This window comes from Eupeodes corollae, chromosome 1 (genome assembly GCF_945859685.1).
Source record: "Eupeodes corollae chromosome 1, idEupCoro1.1, whole genome shotgun sequence".
Taxonomy (NCBI): domain Eukaryota; kingdom Metazoa; phylum Arthropoda; class Insecta; order Diptera; family Syrphidae; genus Eupeodes; species Eupeodes corollae.
Window position 1 is genome coordinate 16,887,904 of NC_079147.1, and position 22,213 is coordinate 16,910,116.

The 22,213-nt window shown below is 32.6% G+C and overlaps 1 protein-coding gene across 1 annotated transcript in view; it reads right to left on the reverse strand.

The window, feature by feature from the left end:
• Positions 1–36: 36 nt before the first annotated feature.
• The window catches only part of LOC129947204 (uncharacterized), a 26,034-nt gene continuing 3,857 nt past the window's right edge, over positions 37–22,213 (reverse strand). Inside the window, exon 3 of the mRNA XM_056057712.1 lies at positions 37–321. Within this exon, the coding sequence (XP_055913687.1) occupies positions 37–321 (285 nt within the window). The remainder of the gene's footprint in view (positions 322–22,213) is intronic.

Sequence of the window (22,213 nt, forward strand, 5' to 3'; positions counted from 1 at the left end):
ATACTGAGTAATGTGTAATCAAATTCATCAAAGATTTTAATTTTTGTTTAAAGACACGTACAGTGACATCATGACTGTGCATCGATGACCTGGCAACAGTAAACTTTTGATTTCATCCCAGTTTGGATTACACGTAAATGTGATAAAAAGATCAGGTCGGCCGTATGCACGTACGTAAGTCATGGCATCTTGAATATATTCCTGCATATGACGCGGGCTACCAGTGTATGATGATTGGAGAATACATGCGGTACCAATATTGTTGATGTCATTCGTTGCATCTATGTTGCCGATTACGGGGTCACGTAAATGAATGTACTCCTTAGCACGAAGTTTTGCTTGATTAAATCTTATGTATAGTAATCTCTCACTTTCGATTTGTACATACAATATCGACAATGTACTGATGGAATAGCTGTTTGCATCGGACAAAAAACTGAATCTAAACCATTCTCAGATCCCCTTAAACACACACAAAAAATTTCATCAAAATCGGTCCAGTCGTTTAAGAGAAGTTCAGTGATATACACACTCACGGAAGAATTATATATATTAAGATTTCTTGTGGGTCAACGTCTATTTAAGTATTCTAATTTAAAAAATATTTAATCCAATTCGCAGTAAACAAAAAATGAGTCTAGAAATCACTCGTATATAACAACTAAGTCTTGATAACTTTGCTTTAGTAAAAGAATAAATATACCATCGCCCACTCAATGTCAGTATATAAGTCCATGGTTTATTTTATAACATTTTCATTTTCCAAAACATCAGCACAGGTATATCTTTCTGTGGAATCCCCAAAATTCCATTCATAAATTAACGATTATCTGCCAATTGGGAGTTTTTACCTGTGAAATAAAACTAAACACATAAATTAAGTCTATAAGATTCTTTCAACACAATAAATTCCTTACGCCTACGATACCAATTTATAAATCTTTTTTTATTGCATCAAAAAACATTAAGTCGGTGAGTGTTATACATATATAACAATTCAATGTGTGAACAATAAAACACTTGTCACTATAAACAGACAACACACAAAAATAAGAAAATCAAAACAATCTGAGAAGAATTTAGACACACGAAGAAAATACCTTTCACATTAAGGAAAATCATATAAAATAAAACAAAACGATAGACGCATTAAATTTGTGTTAAATTTTATTGCTACAAATCAATGTTACCCTCGAGGTTTTAAAACCTACTATAAAAGATGGATTTATTTGGTGTAGAAATGCTCACGCACTCATAACATAGCTTTTTTATTTTGATTCATTTAATCTATGTATGTATTACGATCATGTGCAGTACATTATATTAATGTTGGTATGTAGATGTCTTTATTAAGTATTCTAATAAAAATAATAGTAAAAAAAGGATGTTTTTTACAGGAAATTGGTTAATACTAGAATCAGATATTTAAAAAAATAATTCATCGTTCACTCGGGCGTATACGCAATTTGTATTATATTGAAATTTTGACAAATCGGTTAATCGACTTAATCGAAATCGAAGAGAAAAAAACACACGCATACAAAGTTATAAGAATAACTAGCTTTTACCCGCGGCTTCGCCCGCAGTGGAGAAATTAAATAAGTATGAGAGATAAAGGGTAAGGGTATAATAATAGAAATGAGTCAATATAATAACTAAATTTTATTACTTGGCTGAGATCAAACATTTTTAAAAATTACTACAGACAATGAAGTTTCAACACCTTAATATATGCTTATTGAAATGCAACAACAAATGGTAAAATATATTTCACCGTAACAAAAATAAATAATTCTGAATTCTGACAATTTAAAAAAAATAAAATACAAAGTATTAATTTAAGATATTTTTATAGTAAATGTTAAAAGTTTTCCCGTCGGGTGCAAATATGTGTAAATTCCGGGCATTAGATACACGTAAACAGGCTACATAAAGTTGACCATGAGAGGAGCATGGGTTTTCTAAATGCACTCCTGCTACCTGTAATGTTTGTCCTTGTGCCTTGTTTATAGTAACAGCAAAGTTAAACTTGACGGGAAACTAAACCCTTTTAAATTGGAATGGAAGGTCAGTGGGAATAATTGGTATCCGAGGTATTATAACACTATTTCCCTTACCGACACCTGTTAAAATAGTAGCACCAAGTATGTTCTGTCCCAATTTTGTTATCCGAAGCTTTGTTCCATTACATAGCCGAGGAGCATCTAGATTTCGCATAAGCATTACTGGCACATTTAGTTTCAATTGAAGTTAATGTGACGGTACACCCGATAGTTCAAGTGAATTTAAAAACTCCACAGGATATAAAGTACTTAGTTCCGTATAAATAACTGTATCCATTGACAAGTATTCCTTCATTTCTCGTTGAACGTCGTTTAAAATGTCAGTGTTGATCCTATTTATAATTTAATTTCTTGGTGCTAATATTGCTCTTGCACACAACCACTGATCACTACACAAATTTTGTTGCAATTCCGGAAAAACATTGTACTTTCATCCCACACTAACCTATACCTTAACCAAATGGAAAATAACCTTCTTTCTGATGCAAGGAAATTTTTCAAGTTTATAAATGTCAAACGAAAATCTGATGGGTTTTCACCTTCAATGAGTTTCTCCAACATAATCTCCTCTGATCCAACAACCATAACAAATCTATTTGCTAATTACTTTAGCAAATCGTATACTGAACATCTGCATGATCCTGATCCACACTACTTCAATTATTTAGATGGTTGCACTCAAATCTCCATTTCATCGTTTACAATAACTGAAGAAATGGTACTTGCCAAAATCGTAAGCCTCAAAGAAAACTTTAGCCCATGTCCCATGAGTTGTTTAAAAAAATGTATGCATTCTCTGTCAAAGCCTCTAACTGCACTCTTTGAACTCTCTCTTTCCCGAGGTTTGTTTCCTCATATTTGGAAGGATTCATTTATATTTCCCATTCATAAACAAGGCAATAAATCTGAAATTAACAATTATAGACCTATTGCTAAATTTTCATGCATTCCAAAACTTTTCGAAAGCTTAGTTTATGATTCCGTTTATTTCCATTGCAAGCCTTTATTCTCCCCCGCTCAACATGGTTTTCTTAAAGGTAGATCCACTACGACTAACCTAATTGAATTTATATCCAAAGTTTTGTCAGCCCTTGAGAATGGCATAGAAGTCGATGTCGTATACACTGATTACAGCAAAGCCTTTGATAAAATATCCCATAACATAATTTATCTCAAACTAAGAGCTCTAGGCTTTCCATCTATATTTATAAACTTGATAAGCTCCTATCTTGCGAATAGAACTTATAGAGTCCTCTTCCGTATGCACCTACATGCACCTTCTGGAGTCCCACAAGGTAGTCACCTTGGCCCCCTTCTCTTCGTCTTATCTGTTAACGATGTCTGTCTTAAATTAAAAAACTCACATATCCTAATGTTTGCGGATGATAAGAAAATTTTTAAGATTATCTCTACTCAATCTGATTCCTTACTTTTACAAAATGATCTTAATATCTTTTTTGTTTGGTGCATGCATAATTTCCTAGAGTTAAATGTAGGTAAATGTAAACAAATGACCTTTTCCCGCAAACAAATCCCATCTCATAGAGTATACTACTTCCTTAATGACGTTGCCAACGTAGTCGATTCTATTAGAGATCTTGTTATTATGTGTGACAAACACCTGAATTTCCATTCCCAGTTTGACCAAATTATTAATAAAGCTAATAGATCTTTCGGTTTTATTAAGAAGTGGTCATAAGAATTTTCCAACCCCTATGTAACTAAAGCGCTTTACATTTCCCTAGTCCGTCCTCATCTTGAATATGCATGCCAAGTATGGTCTCCCTTTTATGAAAACCATTCACTCAGAATTGAAAATGTTCAAAGACGTTTCGTTCTATTTGCCTTACGTGGCCTCCCCTATGATGCATCCAACTTGCCTCCTTATGCCGATCGACTAAAACTGATAGGTTTTGCAGCCCTTATATATTAGACGCAAAAACGCTGATATATTATTTGCTCACCAATTGTTAATGGGCAATATAGATTCCCCGGCACTCCTGAGTGATATTCATCTTAACACTAACCCTCAAAATCTGTGATCTGTTTACCTTTTCTATATCCCTCATCACCGCACTAACTACGGGCACTTTGAACCAATGTCCAGAATTCTTTGTCACTGCAACGCTGCTATGGTAGTTTCCGATTTCAAAATTGTTAGTCCTTGTACATTAAAGAGCTTTTTATGGGCCTTAGGGCCCACATGAATTAATGTTGAAAACTGATAACAAGAACTGCAAAAAAAAAAAAAATGTTAAGCTAGTGTTAAGTTAAGTTAAGTTATGATAGCTTGTATTAAGCTAAATAAATAAAATAAAAATAAAATGAAAAATGTTACTTTGAAACAACGTTTGCTAAAACTTTATACAACTTTATTTGGCCACCAATTCGGTAATTTGAGCTATTGGCCAATTTTATGTTTCTAGTTCAACGTAGTGGATAATGATTGTTATCTTTAAAGACAGTTTGCCTTAAAGATGCTTTTTCTGCTGTGGAGCAGAGTGTCGAAAAAAACCAGAGTGAGTTCATTCGTAATCGTCAACAAAATTTTGTTCAGCCTTTACAGTCAATGTGAATCAGAAAAGTGCATTGATTAATGATTTTTTCGTGCCTAAATTATTGATTTATTGAATCAAGTTTTTGTTGAACAAAATTACTCGTCTTGTGAGCCTATTTTTTTTTTTAAATTCATTTTTATTAATTCATTTTTAAACCTATCTTAAAGCTAGACAAAAATTCATAAAACTAGCCTAATTATCCATAACTTACAACTAACTTAATGGTCCCATACGGACACTCTAAATTAAACTATAACACTAACTACTAATGCCTTTCGGCCCTAAGATCTATTTTAACTTCAATTCAATTTTATTTATTTTTGTATTAATTAAAAAATTTAAAAAAAAAACTAATATCAATATCCTTTTTATTTTTGCTTAAAAACTACTTAAATAAGGTCCCTAATATAAAACTTAAAACTAACTTAAACTACCTATTCTACCTATAAACTATTTAAAGCTAGAACAACCACAGCAGCAAATCTAACGTTTTTTGTTTTTATATTTTACTACGTGCCACCATGCCTATTCTACTTAAAACTAAACCCTAAAACTATAAAACAAGTATGTAAGACGGCCAAGGCTTGAAACCCCATCCCGACTACCCAATATCACGTGCCGATTGAAGCCACCAAAACTGGTTCTCCTGCTTCATCCTATCAGTTCGGTCCCGCTCGGACACAGCCCTACTGAACCGAAGGAGCTCCGCTCCACCTTGTGCCATGACCCGACTGTACAGGAGTCGCCTATCCATAGTTCTTCGTCTGATGTGGTAGATTAACGGGACTGCCAATCTATCCTGTATCAGTATCAGACCGCATTTGTCTAAAAAGAGGAATGTTTCTGGTGGAATAAAGCCGCTCAAGCGTGCACTTTCAAAATACTCGTCTATCGGATAGAACGCCTTGAAAATTAAATTGTTGGTCGAAGACATAGCTCTTGCAATGTGACCTCGAACGAGTTTTATCACGAAATTGTCAATTCTGTTGATTCGAGCCCCGTTGTATAGGAGCTCGTTGGAATAGTAATGCACATAAGAAGATTCGGATGTTCGATATAAGCCGGTACAGCCTACAGCGTCGTAAACACTGCCGCTCGAACACCCGAAACTTCTCCATCTGGGAAGGGGCAACGTTGAACCACACGGGACAACCATACACGATCATTGGCCGTATGAGGGCCATGTAGCAAATTACCTTCACTCTGGGGTCAAGCCATCTGCTAAAAAACAGCCGTTTCATCAGAGCGAAGGCTCCTCTGGCCCTGGTCAACGATGGCCATCTTTCGCCAATTCTTACACGTATCCCTCGTGGCGAATTGTCTCCGACTTCTGAACATTTATTTTTCAGGGCCGTTCTGTGCGCAATTAGATCGTCGGCGTACGCAATTGCCTTTGTAAGACTACCTATCAGATCGCTGATGTAAATGCTGAAGAGAATCGGTGAATTCACCGCTCCCTGTTGAAGACCATTTTTAATTGAGAATGTTGTGGTAGAAGTTACATTTCCACTTTTGACAACAAACTTTCTACCGTTAAGCATATCATAAAGTATATACAACAATGGCTTGCTATTGCCAAGCCTGCTCAATTTTAGGTAAAGACCCTCTAACCAGACGGTGTCAAATGCCTTTTCCAAATCAACCAGAACAGCACCTGTGCATTGTTGTTTTGATTTATTCCATTGGATATCAGAAACGAGTTTAGACGCAGCATGAATTGTGTCATGACGCGCCTTGAACCCGAACTGTTTATCCGGAATTATTTTGTTGTCCGCAGCCCATTAAGTCAGAGCCCTATTAATGATGCTCGAAAAAAGACTTATCGACCGAAGATTTGACGGGTTGGAGTTGTCCTTTCCCTTTTTCGGGATAGGATGAACCACAGCGGTCTTCCAATGCACTGGATAATATGCATTATTCAGTGCATTGTTGAAGAGCGTGGTGTAAATGTCAATTGCTTCCATCGGTAAATGTCTTAGTACAAGGTTGGATATACCATCGACACCTGCTGACTTTTTATTTTTTATTGAATTGAAGATGAGCTGAAGCTTAACCTTCGTCACTAACAAGGGACTTGTCTTGTGGGCCTATGGCATGGTGGGCGTGGCCTCCAAGGCTATATGCTGTATGGTAATGTGTAGTCGCTTGTCTACGCAGATAAGCTCGAAACATTTAACGACGCCATGAAGAAGAATATTCGGAGTCCACTTGTTCGAAATCTTTCTCAAAATATAATTGCAAACCATTATTTTTACAATAACGCTAAGTCATTGGCCATTACATTCTATGCGGTTTATTTCTTCTCAAAAACAACATGTCTAAAAAACATTCCTCAGTAAAGTTAGTAAAGGAATAAAAGTAACAACATTTTCTACCCTAGTAATCTAAAACACACTTTTATGAAATATTGTTCTTCTTTTTGTTATATTTTTCTATACCAAGGCTAAAATGTATGCACTTATAACAATGTACATATATTAATTTGACGTGTATTTTGAACCACATACCTAATAAATATAAAAAGACCCAATTTATAACTTATTGACATGAACTTATACTTGTTTATATAAAATACAATAAGTTTTATCCCAATATTTGCATTTTGGATTTGTCTCAATTCTTAGCTACGACCATCAGAAGTCATCCTGAAAATGTAATAACATTTAAATTGAATTTATTTTGTCCATCCTTTGATCCTTATTTCTCTTTTTCATGTCCTATTTTTTCTTAGTTGTATTTGTTTCCTCAGATACGTACCTGGTCATTGCTTTTATATTGATGATGACCTGATGTTGCAGAATAGTTCGATTGATACATATATGCTCGTAAATCCTTGTATAAAAATAAATGTCCCTAAGGAAGAGAAGGATTGACGCCATATATTTACTCGATACGCATTTACATCACTTTATAGCATGAATTTATACCTACATAGAACATAGGTATACAATCTTTGAATCTACATTGGTTTCATGATGCTTGCAGGATTTTCTTGTCCTTTTAAACATACTTTGGTATTAAGTTTTTGGGAAAATATTAAATGGGAGAAAGTTTAAAGCAACAGATAGTTTTGATTGCTTTGAAAGTTAACAAAAGTTGCAATTTTCTTATGATGGCTTTTGTATATATTGAAAAGGATAACTTATTTCATATTTTACTCGTATATAGGTAAACAATTTAAAACTATTTTCAGTATGAATGCTTTGGGGTCTTACCGTAATTTAAGAAGTTTTTATGTGGCAATTTATGTCATCAGCAACATAAAGTGGACAAGGACGACAAATTGGAAGTAAACTTACGATAGGATCATATAATATTGATTTTATGTACTTTTAAGAAGGTCGAATCATAAAAATAGCACAACATCTTGATTTCTATTTTAAGCCAATTTTATTAACTGAAAAAGGACTAAATTAAATTTGATTGATTTATGGATTCACTACGAGAAAATTGTAGGTTTCTTAAGGGAAACTTCATGAGAGGAATTTTAAAAAAATATGTAAAAAACCATAAAATATTGTCAACTGCTATGTTTATGAAGGTTTAACTCTAAGAAACATTATTTAACAGCTTGATGCCACCATCAACCCCTTATCATCTTCTATTTCTTAATTCTTACCTTTTAAATAAATAAAATACCTCTAATACTATTTATCACTCCTTCTTACGACTAACTTCATACACCTTATATCTACTAATATCATAAGCTCCGGTGCTTGCCTTCATTCTTATAACATACATAAATCCTTCCAGCACCTAAAACTCGAATTTTGTTTTCTTCTTAAACGAAAAATATGAAATATTTATTCTCAGACAAGTAATTGTGGTTTTTCTCAAGGCATCAAGCATAAAGGATGCTAAAGAAGGTTTCACCATAAACATTCATCTCTTAATAAAGAGTTGGTAAACTTAATTTACAAAAATTTCTCTCCTCTTCGTGATGCGATGTGGAGATGGAGTTTTCTAAACACATCAAGTATAATTAATTCTTGTCAAGAACAGCAGTAAATTTTATCTTGAAACAAAATATAATTTGATGTTGATTGACTGATGGTAAAAAATATAACACTTTTGTATGAAGAAAAAAACGCTAAAAATAATAATTAAAATTTTTAAGAAGAGGAAATTGAAACAGGAAGCTTTATAAATAGAGTGAGTTGTAAGTGATATAAAACACGATACTTTTCAAAGAGTGAAGTAGGCTCCGAAAAGTTGTGAAGTTGTTTTTCTTTGTTAATAGTTCTTACGTTGAAACAAGAAAATGAGTTAGACGGATATCTTTAGGATATAAAAGGGCATCTATTTGGATTTTCCATTAAAGAATTTCGAGCTCAATAATTTTGACGCTTGAACATGAATGTCTGCAGAAGATTGGGCACACAATTTTCTAAAACGAAAGGCAAAGTTTGTATTAACAAACCCGAAGGGAACATGTCGTCGATGTGTTAAATTTTGTTAAACTGATGGAAAAGTGCATTGGGAAATTTGAATTTGTTTCGAATAAAATATTCAATGTTGATAACCAGGAATCAGAGCAATTTCAAAGAGCCTCGGGAAAATATAGACAAAAAGGGATCATTTTCTTCATCGGAGAGAGGACGGATGGGTGGAACAACCCCTATTTGCAGATAGGGTGAGTGGAATCAAAATGCATGGATTATCAAAGAATTGTGTTTGAAGTAGTAGTTAAAAGCATGGATCTACCAAGGTCAAAAGGTATAGTCTTAACATAATGCACTCATCGGTTGCAACATTTAGATGTTACTTTTATGAACACCTTTAGTTCATAATATGGAGATGAAGTGAAGAAACAGCTCCAGGTAACAAAATGAAAGGATAGTTACCCACTATCAGGTGAAGAATTGTGGAATGTCAGGTACAATAAATAGTTTTAAAAAGACTAGAATATAGCCAGTAAAACCCAATTTATATGAAGACCACGATTTTTAGATGTTTACTCTAAAACCTATTTCGGAAATAAGCTTTTCCACGATCCAATTCCAAAAGCACCAACAAAACAAACACAAAATTTCTAAGCGAAGGTGTAGCTTAAAGCCTATTATAACAAGCCAAACGCCCTCACTAAAGAAAAGAAAAGAAATGAAAGAAAAAAATAAAAATAAATAAAATAAAATAAATTAGGACAAATTCTTGAAGAGGAATTCTTGTTTAATCGCAAACAGGAGTGGCTGAAAGTTTTAACTTACTCTTCACTAGTTATAAACGGACCAAGCTAAGAAGGGAAAACATCTTTGGTGGAATAATGGGGGAAAACAGCCTGCATGACAAAACTTCCGATAACGGATTCAGGATCATCGACTTTACTGCGGGGCGAAACGTCACGGAAGCCAGTACGCGAAACTTGGAGTTCTCCAGATCAATCTACCGTCAACCAGATTGAGCAAATTGTTATCGACGCTAGCGTCAAGGATGTCTGAACTTTCCGAGGAGCTAACATCGACGCGGACGACTACCGCGTTGTAGACAAACTAGCACTTCGGGTTTAAAGACCCAATGCAAGACAGGGATATGCCGGCTGAAATAGCAAGAGATTGCCAAATCCTTATATGACACAGTTACAAGTAACCTCCCTCGAAGTCCTCTGCCGCCAACACAATGTATCGAGAACCAGTGGCAACATTGCCAAGATACAAACAGAGAAGCCGCCTTTGACGTGCTGAGTTTCAAGCAGCCAACAACAAGGAACCCCTGGTTTGGTGGGAATATCGGCAGGCAAATGCAACCAAACAACGGACATGCAAAGCGACGCTGCATAGAAGGACAAGAGCTGCTCACGAGCTCTATTGGCAGAAGAAACGAAAAAACACCGACTTCTTAGTACTCAGAAGGAAAAAGAGAGAGCATGAGAAGCATGCGGTTGAAGATGTTGAGAGGTTTAAAAGCAGGAATGAAGTTCAAAAGTTCTTAAAAACTAGTGAAACGAAATTCACAAGTACAAAGCAGCTGGAGGTAATTTGGTTAGGAGTATCCACCAACTTATCTGTAAGATATGTTCGGAAGAAAGCATGCCCGATGAATGGAACCTCAATATTGTTTGCCCGATCTTGAAAAAAGAGGACCCTTTAAACTGTACCATCTATAGAGGAATCAGTCTACTTAACATCGCCTATAAAATCTTCCCTGCCTGAAGCCCATCCTCAACAACCTGAAAAAAGTACACAGTCCATAAATTATTCACAAAACGGCAGATCCTAGAAAAAACCCAAGAAGACCAAATCGATACCCACCATCTTTTCATCGATTTTAAGGCCGCAGATGACAGCATCTACAGGGACGAGCTGTACAGAGCCATGTCTAGTTTTGGCATCCCTGCCAAATTTGTCCGTTTGTGCAGGATGAACATGGATGGACACGCTAGTTGTTGGAAACAACTTAACAGAATCTTTCGATGTCAAAAAAGGTTTTAGACAAGGAGATCCGCAGTCATGCGGTTTGAGGTAGTCAAGGATTTCGTCTTCCTAGGTTCCTCTATAAATGCAAAAAACAAACACTAGTTTTGAGATCAAACGATAAATAACTCTTGCTAACTGCTGTTTCTTAGGGCTATGAAGGCTATTGAGTAGCAAAGCCATCTCTCGCGTGACCAAAGTATCGCTGCATAAGACCGTTCTGCTATACGGTGCAGATGCATGGACTATGACAAAAACGAATGAAAGCACCTTGGGTTGTTTCGAGAGAAAAGTTCTTCGTATGTTTTACTGTTTCGCATGCATAGAAGGAAAGTATAGGAGAAGATGGAATGACGGGCTGTACGGAATGTACAGCAACGTAGCCAGAAAGGGCGTATGGAAACCAATGCTATGGCCCTTAAAGTTTTGGAATCCACACCCACAGGACAATTAAAGTTAATTGTATGTTTTCCTGTTGAAGATCGTTTTAGCATATATAAACTATTTAACTATTTAAAATCAGATTTGAATTAAGGCTATCAAAACCCATGGAACAAATCCTTAACGACAGCATATGATTACCTTATTTAATTCTTATCCCAACAGCAACATACAATCGGAAATTTTGAATCGTGTAGAATTAAATGATTCAAAACCTTAATGCTGTTGTTTTTCGCTAAAGCACAACCCATCGTTGCTCGGTATGTGTATCACAGCTTCCCTCTTTTAAAATAATTACATATTTTACATTGCCCAAAATGCTTTTAGGTTCTTGGGATTTTTTCCAGTAATTTATAGAGCCTTCATTTGCCCAAAATTTGAATATAACTCGCATATTTGGGCAAGTAGACCCTAAAGGTTTAAGTCTATTAAAGAGAATCCAAGAATGAGCTTTAAGAATGATATGCGATATAACTTTAACTAAAACATTATCATCACTCGAACCAGTTTACCATTGACCTCAATTTAGGACGTACTTTTAATTATAGAGATTTTTTTTAACCGCACATCGAGAATGTGGAGTGCTTTTAGCCAACTCTGTTTTGCCCTCTCATTTTGCTATTCAAAACTTTAAGAACAAATACAAAATGCATCGGAATATCCTTTATAAACCTTTTCTATCTTCCTTAAGCTTGCACTGTGTTTAAATTTTAAGCATGTTAAGAAGATTTATAAATTATAACTCCTTGAGTGATACAAAATCAAACTTCTATAAGTTTTAAAGCTATACAAAAAGATTCACCATTTTTTAAGATATTTTATGGTAAGATTACATGTTTGGTCCAATAAAGACAATCTTATGTAATACTGCAAACTTTAAAATTTTATATTTAACACACGTTAACCAAATTTAACCTATAAAGTATGTATTAGCAGTATTGTATCGTTAATTCCTAAAGGCAAAGTAAAATAAAAATAAAATTTAAATCAAATTTCAAAAATGTAATAAATTCTTATACCTGAATATTATATTACGCTTGGATATGCATATTACAAAGCCTTCTTCTTTCCATAATTTCACATAAGATTGAGTTCGACAGTCCATGCAATTAAGTCAATCTCCATAACGTACATTTCTTACAAGGCGAAAATTTAATGAATTTGAATTTCTTCCTTTAAGAAACTTAGCCAAGACCAAGTGCTTAAGCTTCATTTTGATGAATGTTTGTATTATGTGTTTCATAATAATTTTAAGGTATCATCAATTTTAAAAACCCACTGAACACTCAACTGGAACACCCTTCCACCAAAACCAGAACTGCTTAAAGATTAAAAACAAGAGAAAAAAAAAAGGAAAATAATAAACCTCAACCATAAAATATTAAAATAAACAAAAATCTAATGAAAATCCATCCATTCGGAAATAACCCCACAAAACACAAATCTGGCAAAATATGATTCAATTTTCAATTTAAATTACTCAAAGATCTACCCTTAAGCCCTCTTGTGTTCTTATATTGTTTGTATAATTCTGCCGTTTTAATGCCACAGTCAAAGGGCTTTTTGTGACTTTATTTTCTTCAAAACGGAAAACAACAAGAAGAAGAAAAAGAAGTTGTGTGTAATAAGATTTAAGTTTAAATCCTGTGAAATGAAAGATGGGCTTGGTCTTGAGAGATGGACAGCTTTTCAACAATACCTCTGCATCGTTCTTTATGGTATGTACTGTATACAAGGTACATTCTATGTATAGTGTAAGACTTGCCTTGTTTTGAATGATGCCTATACCTATTACCTCGCTATAGCCACCGAACTGCGCTGACTTGAAGAAACTTGGAGAGATAGAATAATGTAATGGTTTTAATTTCTTGCGACTGAATTGATTAAATTTTCATCTTTTGTTGTTTATATGATGATGAGAAAGTTTTCGCATTTTCTGATGTTCTACGTAATGGAAATATGATTTTCACCCAGAAAATACATATATAGCGGATGTAGCAACAACAGCGGCAACGGAAGCGGCAGCAGTTTTGTCGGCAAGGTAGTTCGTAGTTTCAGGATAAATATTCTTCGTTCCTAGTTTCCATATACCATATACTATACACCAAGCTAGCGAGAGCTAACCTTCATAATGAGTTTTTAATTCACTTTGGTGCATGTGCTGCTGTTGATGCCTTTTGCCTTTATTTATACGATGATATCAAATTTAAAAATGTTCTTAAACTTTCTCGACAGATTATTGCTGTCATAACCTAAGCTTTGAATTATGGAGAAAACAAAATATTGGTTGAGAGCGAAGGGAGACCCAAGATTTTGTTGTGATATTAACTTGTCTCCTTGATATGTCCTTTCTGAAAGATAGAATTTTAAGTTAAGTCTTCTCCAACTTAAGGCCGTAATTTAGGATGCCATATTTTGTTTTGCCATTAATGTCCTTATAGTATAACCTTGTTTTTTATTTTTGAACACACATTGCACCCAGTTTGTTGCTTTTTAAAACAAATTTGTACAAGACCTATTAGCCTTTTAGAGCATAACCCAACAGCTGAGGGCTATTTTTTTGGGTGAAAATAAACCAGTTGTTACAAAAGTTCTCGGCAACCTTAGTAAAGGTGATAACAGAAATATTTTCTGCAGACACGTATAGTGGCCATGTTTAAAAAAAAACTGCATTAAAAGTACTACTTTTTCGAAAATTGAAATGCATTGAATTCTACCGCCTAATAGGGGCTGATTTCAAAAACGGTTTTCGACAGACGTTGAGGTGATCCAATTTGTCCTGCAGACTTCGCCATAAAAGCCTTTTTTTAACTCCACTAATATTAAAAGTTCGAGCAGAAGTTGAGGTGGTGCTTAATTCTTGGTAGCCTCGACTTAAATAAAGAGTTATATTGCAATTTTTGACTTCCCATAGAAAGTTATTGTAATGGGTCCTACTTGTCAAATTGAAAATTTTGACATTCTTGACGTTTCAAGGTCCTTAGAGTCTAAATAAAAGTATTTTAGACAGATGTCTGTACGTTCGCGACATTTTTTTTTGTCCTCCATTGCTCAAGAACCAGAAGAGATATCGACTTCAAATAAATTTTGTTATACAGATAATAAGACAGAAAGATGCAAAAAGTGCTCTCAAGAGAATTGTGTATGTGGTTTTTTTACCATAGCAGTTTAAAAAAAGGTGAACATTTTAGTTAACCCTAAATATCTAATGAACGAATATTGCTAGAGACTTGAATTAAATTTTATATAATATTTTGAAACGTGATATCAAAGAAGTATATTTAAAAAAAAAATCCATTTAAAGGTTTTTTTATAAACCAAAAAATCAGAAACAAAAATTTTCACCTCCAAAATTTTACGACTTGAATATGATTTTATCTCCAAAATAATTTTGTGCAACAAAGAATAATGTTTTTAATATCTGATAAAATTTTGAGAAAAATCGAATTGACAAATTTTTTACAAAATATAAAAACTTAAAAAAAAATTAATAAAAGTTGGTAAAAATTTATTTTCGACTCAAATATCTTTTCAAAAATTGTAGATATTGGCTTCAAACTAATTTTATTTCACAGAAAATATTGTTTTCGATATTCAGCAATTTTTATATAAAAATCCAACAGTCCGTTTTTTCATAAAAAATAAAATCTACAAAAAATAGTACGCAAATTTGGTAAAAATTGGTAAGAGTACATATAGACAAACTTTTAAGCAAGACAAATCGACAGACGGGATGGGAAGTTACCAGTGTGGGTCGCACCTCAACCTCTTTTATTGTTTTCTAGTATACATCTCTGTTTAGAAGCACCTCAAATTTAAGCCATACTAAGGGGTTTTTGTATGAAATTTTATACTCGCAGTTTAAGGCAGCTGCTTGCCATACGTTTGTTTAATGGCTGGAAATATATGTAGATCTTTCAGGTTCACTTACGAGTTTTAAACAGGGTTCTTCAACTCCTGGAAGAAAAAATTTTAAAAAATCTCAAATTTTTGAAAAGATATTTAAGTCGAAAATCAATTTTTAAAAACTTTTGTTAAATTTTCTTTTAAGTTTTTATTTTTTGTAAGAAAACTGTCAATTCGATATTTCTCAAAATTTTACTTGAAGACAATATTTTTTAAAAGATAAAATTACCTTAAAGCCAGTATCTCAAAGGTTTGAAAAAAAACTTTGATTAATTTTTTTGTTCAGGTTTTTATTTTTTGTAAGAATATGTCAATTCGATTTTTGTTAAAACAATATTTTTTATAAGTCAAAATTAGTTGGAAGCCATTATGTCAAAGTTATGGAAAGATATAAGATGTTTCTCACAAATTTGCTCACATGTCAAAAACAATATTTTTCGTTGCACAAAATTGTTTTGGAGATGAAATCATATTTTACTCGTAAAATTTTCGAGGTGAAACATTTTTTTTTTCAGTTTTTTTGATTTATAAAAAAAACGTTAATTGGATTTTTTTCTAAAAATATAATTATTTCTTATCACGTTACAATAAATAATATACAATTTAGTTCAAATCTCTAGCGTCATTGGTTCATGAGATATTAAGGGTTAACCAAAATTTTCTTGAGATCCCTTTCTACATATTTCTGCACTATTATCTACTCGTATATAACAAAATTTATTTGGAGTCAATATCTCCTCTAGTTCTTGAGCTATGGACGACGAAAAAACGTCGGACCCAACAGTCCGTTTTTTCATAAAAAATAGTACGCAAATTTAGTATAAATTGATTTTTGGTTCTTAATATCTCTCAAATTCATTTCATTCATCCAATTTGTATTTGTTTATATAAGAAATAAAAACTTTAAAAAAAATGCTACTAAAATTGGTAAAAATTTGTTTGTGACTAAAACTCTATTCAACAAAACTTGAGTTTTAAACTAAACTATTTCTTAATATGAAAATATTGTTGTTAATTTCAAAATTTTTAAGAATAATTCAATTAACAACTTTTTTAACCCAACACATAAACCTAAAAATTTTTAAGCAAGACAAATCGATAGATGGATTGGGATGTAATCGGTGTGGGTCGCATCCCAGATTCGTTCGGATTCGGAGTGAAAACTGCAGGTCCTCTCCATCTCTGAAATGACTCGCACACAGGAATGGTTAAGAGTAGTAAGTAACTAGTCCTTGGTTTGCCACGATCTGTTTAACCACGATGTTTATTTATTTATTTAAAATTAACTTTCAAATAAAGAGAAAGAGACTAATATACTTTTGACAACATGGAATTAAGTTCAACAAAATCTAACTTTTTAAAACAAAAAAAAATGTCTAAAAAGTCTATTAAAATTACAGTGAACAAATAAGAACTTTAAAATCCACCAATAAAATTCCACAATCTAAAATAGATATAACACTGAGACAAAAAGTTTCTTTATTTGCTGAACATCTGCCTTTAAGCCACTATAAAAAAAAAGATCTGCAGATTTCTTACAGTTTGTTGATTGGAATGGCGTATGTTAGGCTCTCTTTTTCATGAAAAATAAGTAATGAACTTGTTTCAATAAAAGTTATCTAACAGAAAATTACCAGAGTATCGCTTACGTTTCAAAAGAAATACCTTGAAAAGACTTTTCATCGAGCTTATTGTCTAAAAGCTATAGAATAGTATTATAACTTTAAGCGTCTCCTAATTAAACAAGAATCATTTGAATTTTTTAGAAATCGTCCTGATTTTACTTCAAGAAACCTTCAAAAACTTTACCAAAAAAGGTCTTCATTCGAGGAAAATTGGGAACCCTAAATATATTAGAAGCAAAAATAGTTTCTTATACTGTCATGCAAAGACTTTTTGAAAATCATTTTTGCGGTTGTGGTCCGTTTAGTGGCTTACATCGTAATAGTTTCCGTCAAAACATTGTTATTATTTTGTCGTGTTTGATGACTTTTTCGAATGAAATTAATTTCAAGCTCCGATGGATTTATTTGAATTCAAAGTACAAACATAAGTCTGATGTACCCATAAAAGCCTAAAAGATATACATATTCTAGCTGAGTGCTTCACTTATTAACTTAAATGTGTTTGTGGTTTCATAGACCCATCAAGATTAAAAGGAAATAAGGCTTAAAATGTCGTAGGTTGTATGAATACCATGAGTCATGACTTTTTCGTTCACTATTTTCGAGAAGAATTCCCCTCATACTCCACTCATGCTGAGTTCAAATATCCGCATTAGGTATAACTTATTTTCCCAAGGACCCCAAGGACTTTTATGTTGCGTTCAAAAGTTTGTTTATATTTTTGTTGATAAACACAATGTACATACACTACACACATGATACACAACATCATGGCTTATGGGTATCCGTCCCCTAAAGGACTTAATATTTTTGCAGGAGCAGCAGGTGATTTGATTTTTTGTTCGAACTCAACAGGATGATTTATGCAAACAGCATGAGGGGAAAATAGAACAAAAATGTCTGTGCAAACCAAGAGGACTGAATTCTATGTCTAAAACAATAAACATAAAATCTGTGCTCTGTGCATAAAATGTCATGTAGGGAAGCTAGAGCTATGTACCTACAAGTTCCTGGTGTAAAAGTGCTGAGTTCAGGACGGAGATTTATATTTGCATTTAATTAATTCACATTTTCCACATATGAACTGAACGTGGGAGGGTGCTCCTTTGGAATAGACTTAGACAGACTCATGCTGTAGTGATATCGGGTATAGGTTAGGTACCTTACCTATACGGAATTTTGAAAGAAGGCAAAGTTCGTTGATTTATTCAGATTGAGTTGGAAGTTTATTTGAAGAAACTTTATGTTTTTATTTTAATGTCTATATTATTTGTACGATTTTCATAGATATGTTAAAGTTTTTAAAAGTTGGATGATGAGTTAGAAAATGTAAATACGCATAAATTAATCAGTTTTTTGGGAAATGTTTGTTAATCCGATTTCGAGCTTAATTGAGTTATTTTAAATGTTGTAAGAAGTTTCTTTCAGTATAAACCAAATTCTTTAAATACGTAATGTCATCCTTAGACAAATTTGTGCTGACATTTGAATATGTTGGATTCATCTTTAAAATTGTTAAACTTTAAATGTAAGTACAGATTTATTATTTTTTGTTGGTTTAATTCTCTAATTGTATGCAAGCTATTTGTTGAGAAACATTTATTTTTTCAGAAATACAAACCTTAAAATAGCAAGTTTCATATTTGAACTATACAAATTCATAAGTTCATCACCATTTGCAGAAATAAATATATAACACTTTCTAGAAAAATATACGAATTAATTTTTGTGTATGTTTTCAAAATTCTACATTTGAATCTGGAATTCTTTGAACTTGGCAGGAAAAAATCCATCAGTTGTAATAAGGGCTTAATTTTGTACTCAAATATTCTTATGAAATCAAATGCAAAAGATTTTTAAGAGCTTTAAATTTCATAATAACAAAACAAGATACAAACTGATTGTTCATGGCATACATATTTCCATCACACCTAAGAGTTTTACAGGGTTATCCATTTCCAGTTTCAAAAGTAAACGTAAATAAAACACTTATTAAATATTTTTCTTTCATGATATTTCTTTTTACTATAAAGTTTGAGGGCTGGGTTCCATATCCCAGTTTTTGTATTCCTGTTTTTTATAGTCCTGCTTTTCATAATCCCGATTTTTATAATCCCGCTTTTTAAAATCCTGATTTTGCAATCAAACCTTATTGTCAACTTCTCATAAGAAGTTATTGTAATGGGGATTTGTCAAATTTAAAATTTTGACATTTTTCGACGTTTCAAGGTCCCTTAAGTAGAAATAAAAGATTTTTAGAAAGATGACTGTGCGTGAGTGTGTACTTACGTTCGTACATTCGTACGTCCGTACGTTCGCGACGTTTTTTTCGTCGTCCATAGCTCAGTACCAGAAGAGATATCGACTTCAAATAAATGTTGTTATTCAGATAATAATGCAAAAAGGGCTCTGAATAAAATTGCGTGGGTGATTTTTTTACCATAGCAGTTTAAAAAAACTTGAACATATTGGTTAACCCTAAATATCTCACGAACTAATTATGCTGGAGATTCGAACTAAATTGTATATTATATATTGTAACGAGATACCAAATCAGTATATTTTTGGAAAAAATTCAATTAACGTTTTTTTTTATAAATCGAAAAAACTGAAAAAAAAATTGTCACCTTTAAAATTTTACGAAAAAGAAATGATTTCATCTCCAAAACAATTTTGTGCAACGAAAAAAAACCTCTACCACATCTGGTAAAATTTAGAAAAAATCGAATTGACAATTTTGATTACAAAAAATAACAACTTAAAAAAAAATATTACTCAAAGTTATTAAAAATTTAATTTCGACTCAAATATACGTATGTCCTTTTCAAATCTGTTTTTTTTTATATCAGTCACTTTTGACTTCTATCACTTTTGACATCTGTCACTTTTGACATCCGTAACGTTTTACATCTTACACTTTTGACATCTGACACTTTTGACATCTCTCACTTTTGACATACATATGTTACCTTTGGCATCTGATGTACTTTTCTTGTTTTATAAGCCAAATTAAATTGCTATTAATAAATTTTGATAATTTAAAGGTTGTACTTACGAGTAGTATCCTTGCGGCTGATGCTAAATTATTTTATATCTACAGGGTCAATAAAAAGTGACTACGTAAATTAAACGAAGTGACGGATTTGCAATGAGCACCAGCCTTATGATCACAGAGCTATTTGGTCGCGTTTAAAAAGGAAATCAGGGCTTTGGTTTTCATCTCGGAAAGTTTATCAAGATCTTTAATGAATGCACTTCCAAAGCTTAACAATAAAATTCTAAAACAGACCAGGAGAGGATATTTACAGAGAAAGTGAATCACAGCTTTACTTTCATGTTGAGCTCCGAAGGCTCTGCAATGAGTTTTTGATGGATACCCAACCTTGCTGCATCTTCTCCTATCGGCCAGTGTCCGAATTGTCGGAAATATTGAGAACATTTTGCCCTTCAAAACTCCAAGAAGAATTTTTTCCCTTTCTGCAAGTGCGCTATGAAGGGCCGATCATTGCCGGGGCAACTTATCAGTCCCTTCATTTCAATCAACGCCTGAAACCCAAATAAGAGTGACGCAGAGGTTAATGTTGAGGATGGATAGTTCATCCCGACAATGTTGGACAAGTATAAAGGATGTTGTGACCGAATTGATAGCCATAACAGTGTCAGTACATATAGCGGTGTTTTGTTTTTTGGTTTGAAATTGATTTAAATATTTTCCATGCTTCTCTGAATGCTAATTATTCCGCTTGACTTAGACATTTAAGGACTCAGAGAAGATTCCCGACCCAATTTTACACTCCATCTTTAACCCGTTATGAAAGACAGTGGTATCGAAGTCTTTCGTAACTATACCATCCTCCCAATCCAAAATTAAAATCTTTAATGAGGATAAGAATTCAGTCGTTGTCTATCTCAAAAATATCGGTATTAGTCCTTTAGTGTTGTCATGCCAAACAAAAAAATAAAAAAAGTTAGTGAAAATTGATTTTCGACTAAAATATAATTTCAAGAATTTGAGATATTGGCTTCAAAGTAAACTTATCTTATAAGAAATATTGCTTTTAGCATTCAGTAAGTTTTAGAACAATCAAATATGAGGTTTTTTTTTACAAAAAATACGAACCTACAAAAAAAAACAATACTAAAACTTCTTAAAAATGTATTTTCGACTCAAATAAATAAAAAGAGGCTGGAATGCGACCCACACTGATAACTTTCCATCACGTCTGTCGATTTGTCTTGCTTAAAAGTTTGTCTACATGTACTAATATCAATTTTTACAAAATTTGCGTACCATTTTTTGTAGATTTTATTTTTTATAAAAAAACGCATTGTTGGATTTTTATATGAAAATTAGTAAATATCGCAAACAATATTTTCTATGAATTAAAATAAGTTTGAAGCCAATATTTCAAATTTTTGAAAAGATATTTAAGTCGAAAATCAATTTTTACCAACTTTTGTTTAATGTTTTTTAGGTTTTTAATTTTTTGTACAAAAAACTGTCAATTAGATTTTTTTCAAAATTTTACTGAATGTTAAAAACAATATTTTTTGAAAGATAAAAGTAGTTTGAAGCCAATATCTACAATTTTTGAAAAGATGTTTGAGTCGAAAATCAATTTTTATCAACTTTTATACATTTTTTTTTTTAGGTTTTTATTTTTTGTAAAGATACTGTCCATCCGATTTTTCTCAAAATTTGTCTTAATGTTGAAACCAATATTTTTTATAAGTAAAAATTAGTTTGAATCTATTATCTCAAATTTTTGGAAAGATGTTGGAGCCGAAAATCAATTTTTAACAACTTTTATTCCTTTTTTTAGGTTTTTATTTTTTATAAAAAAACGGTCAATTTGATTTTTCTCAAAATTTTATCAGGTGTCAAAAACATTATTCTTCGTTGCACAAAATTGTTTTGGAGAAGAAATCATATTTCAGTCGTAAAATTTTGGACGTGACAATTTTTTTCAGTTTTTTTTGATTTATAAAAAAAACCGTTAAATTATTTTTTTTTTTTCAAAAAATATACTTCTTTGATATCACGTTACAATATATTATATAAAATTTAATGCAAGTCTCTAGCGTTTTTGGGTCGTAAAATATTTAGGTTTAACCAAATTTTTCTCCTTTTTTTCAAACTGCTATGGTAAAAAAAACCACCAACGCAATTTTCTCGAGAGCCCTTTTTGCATCTTTCTGCCTTATTATCT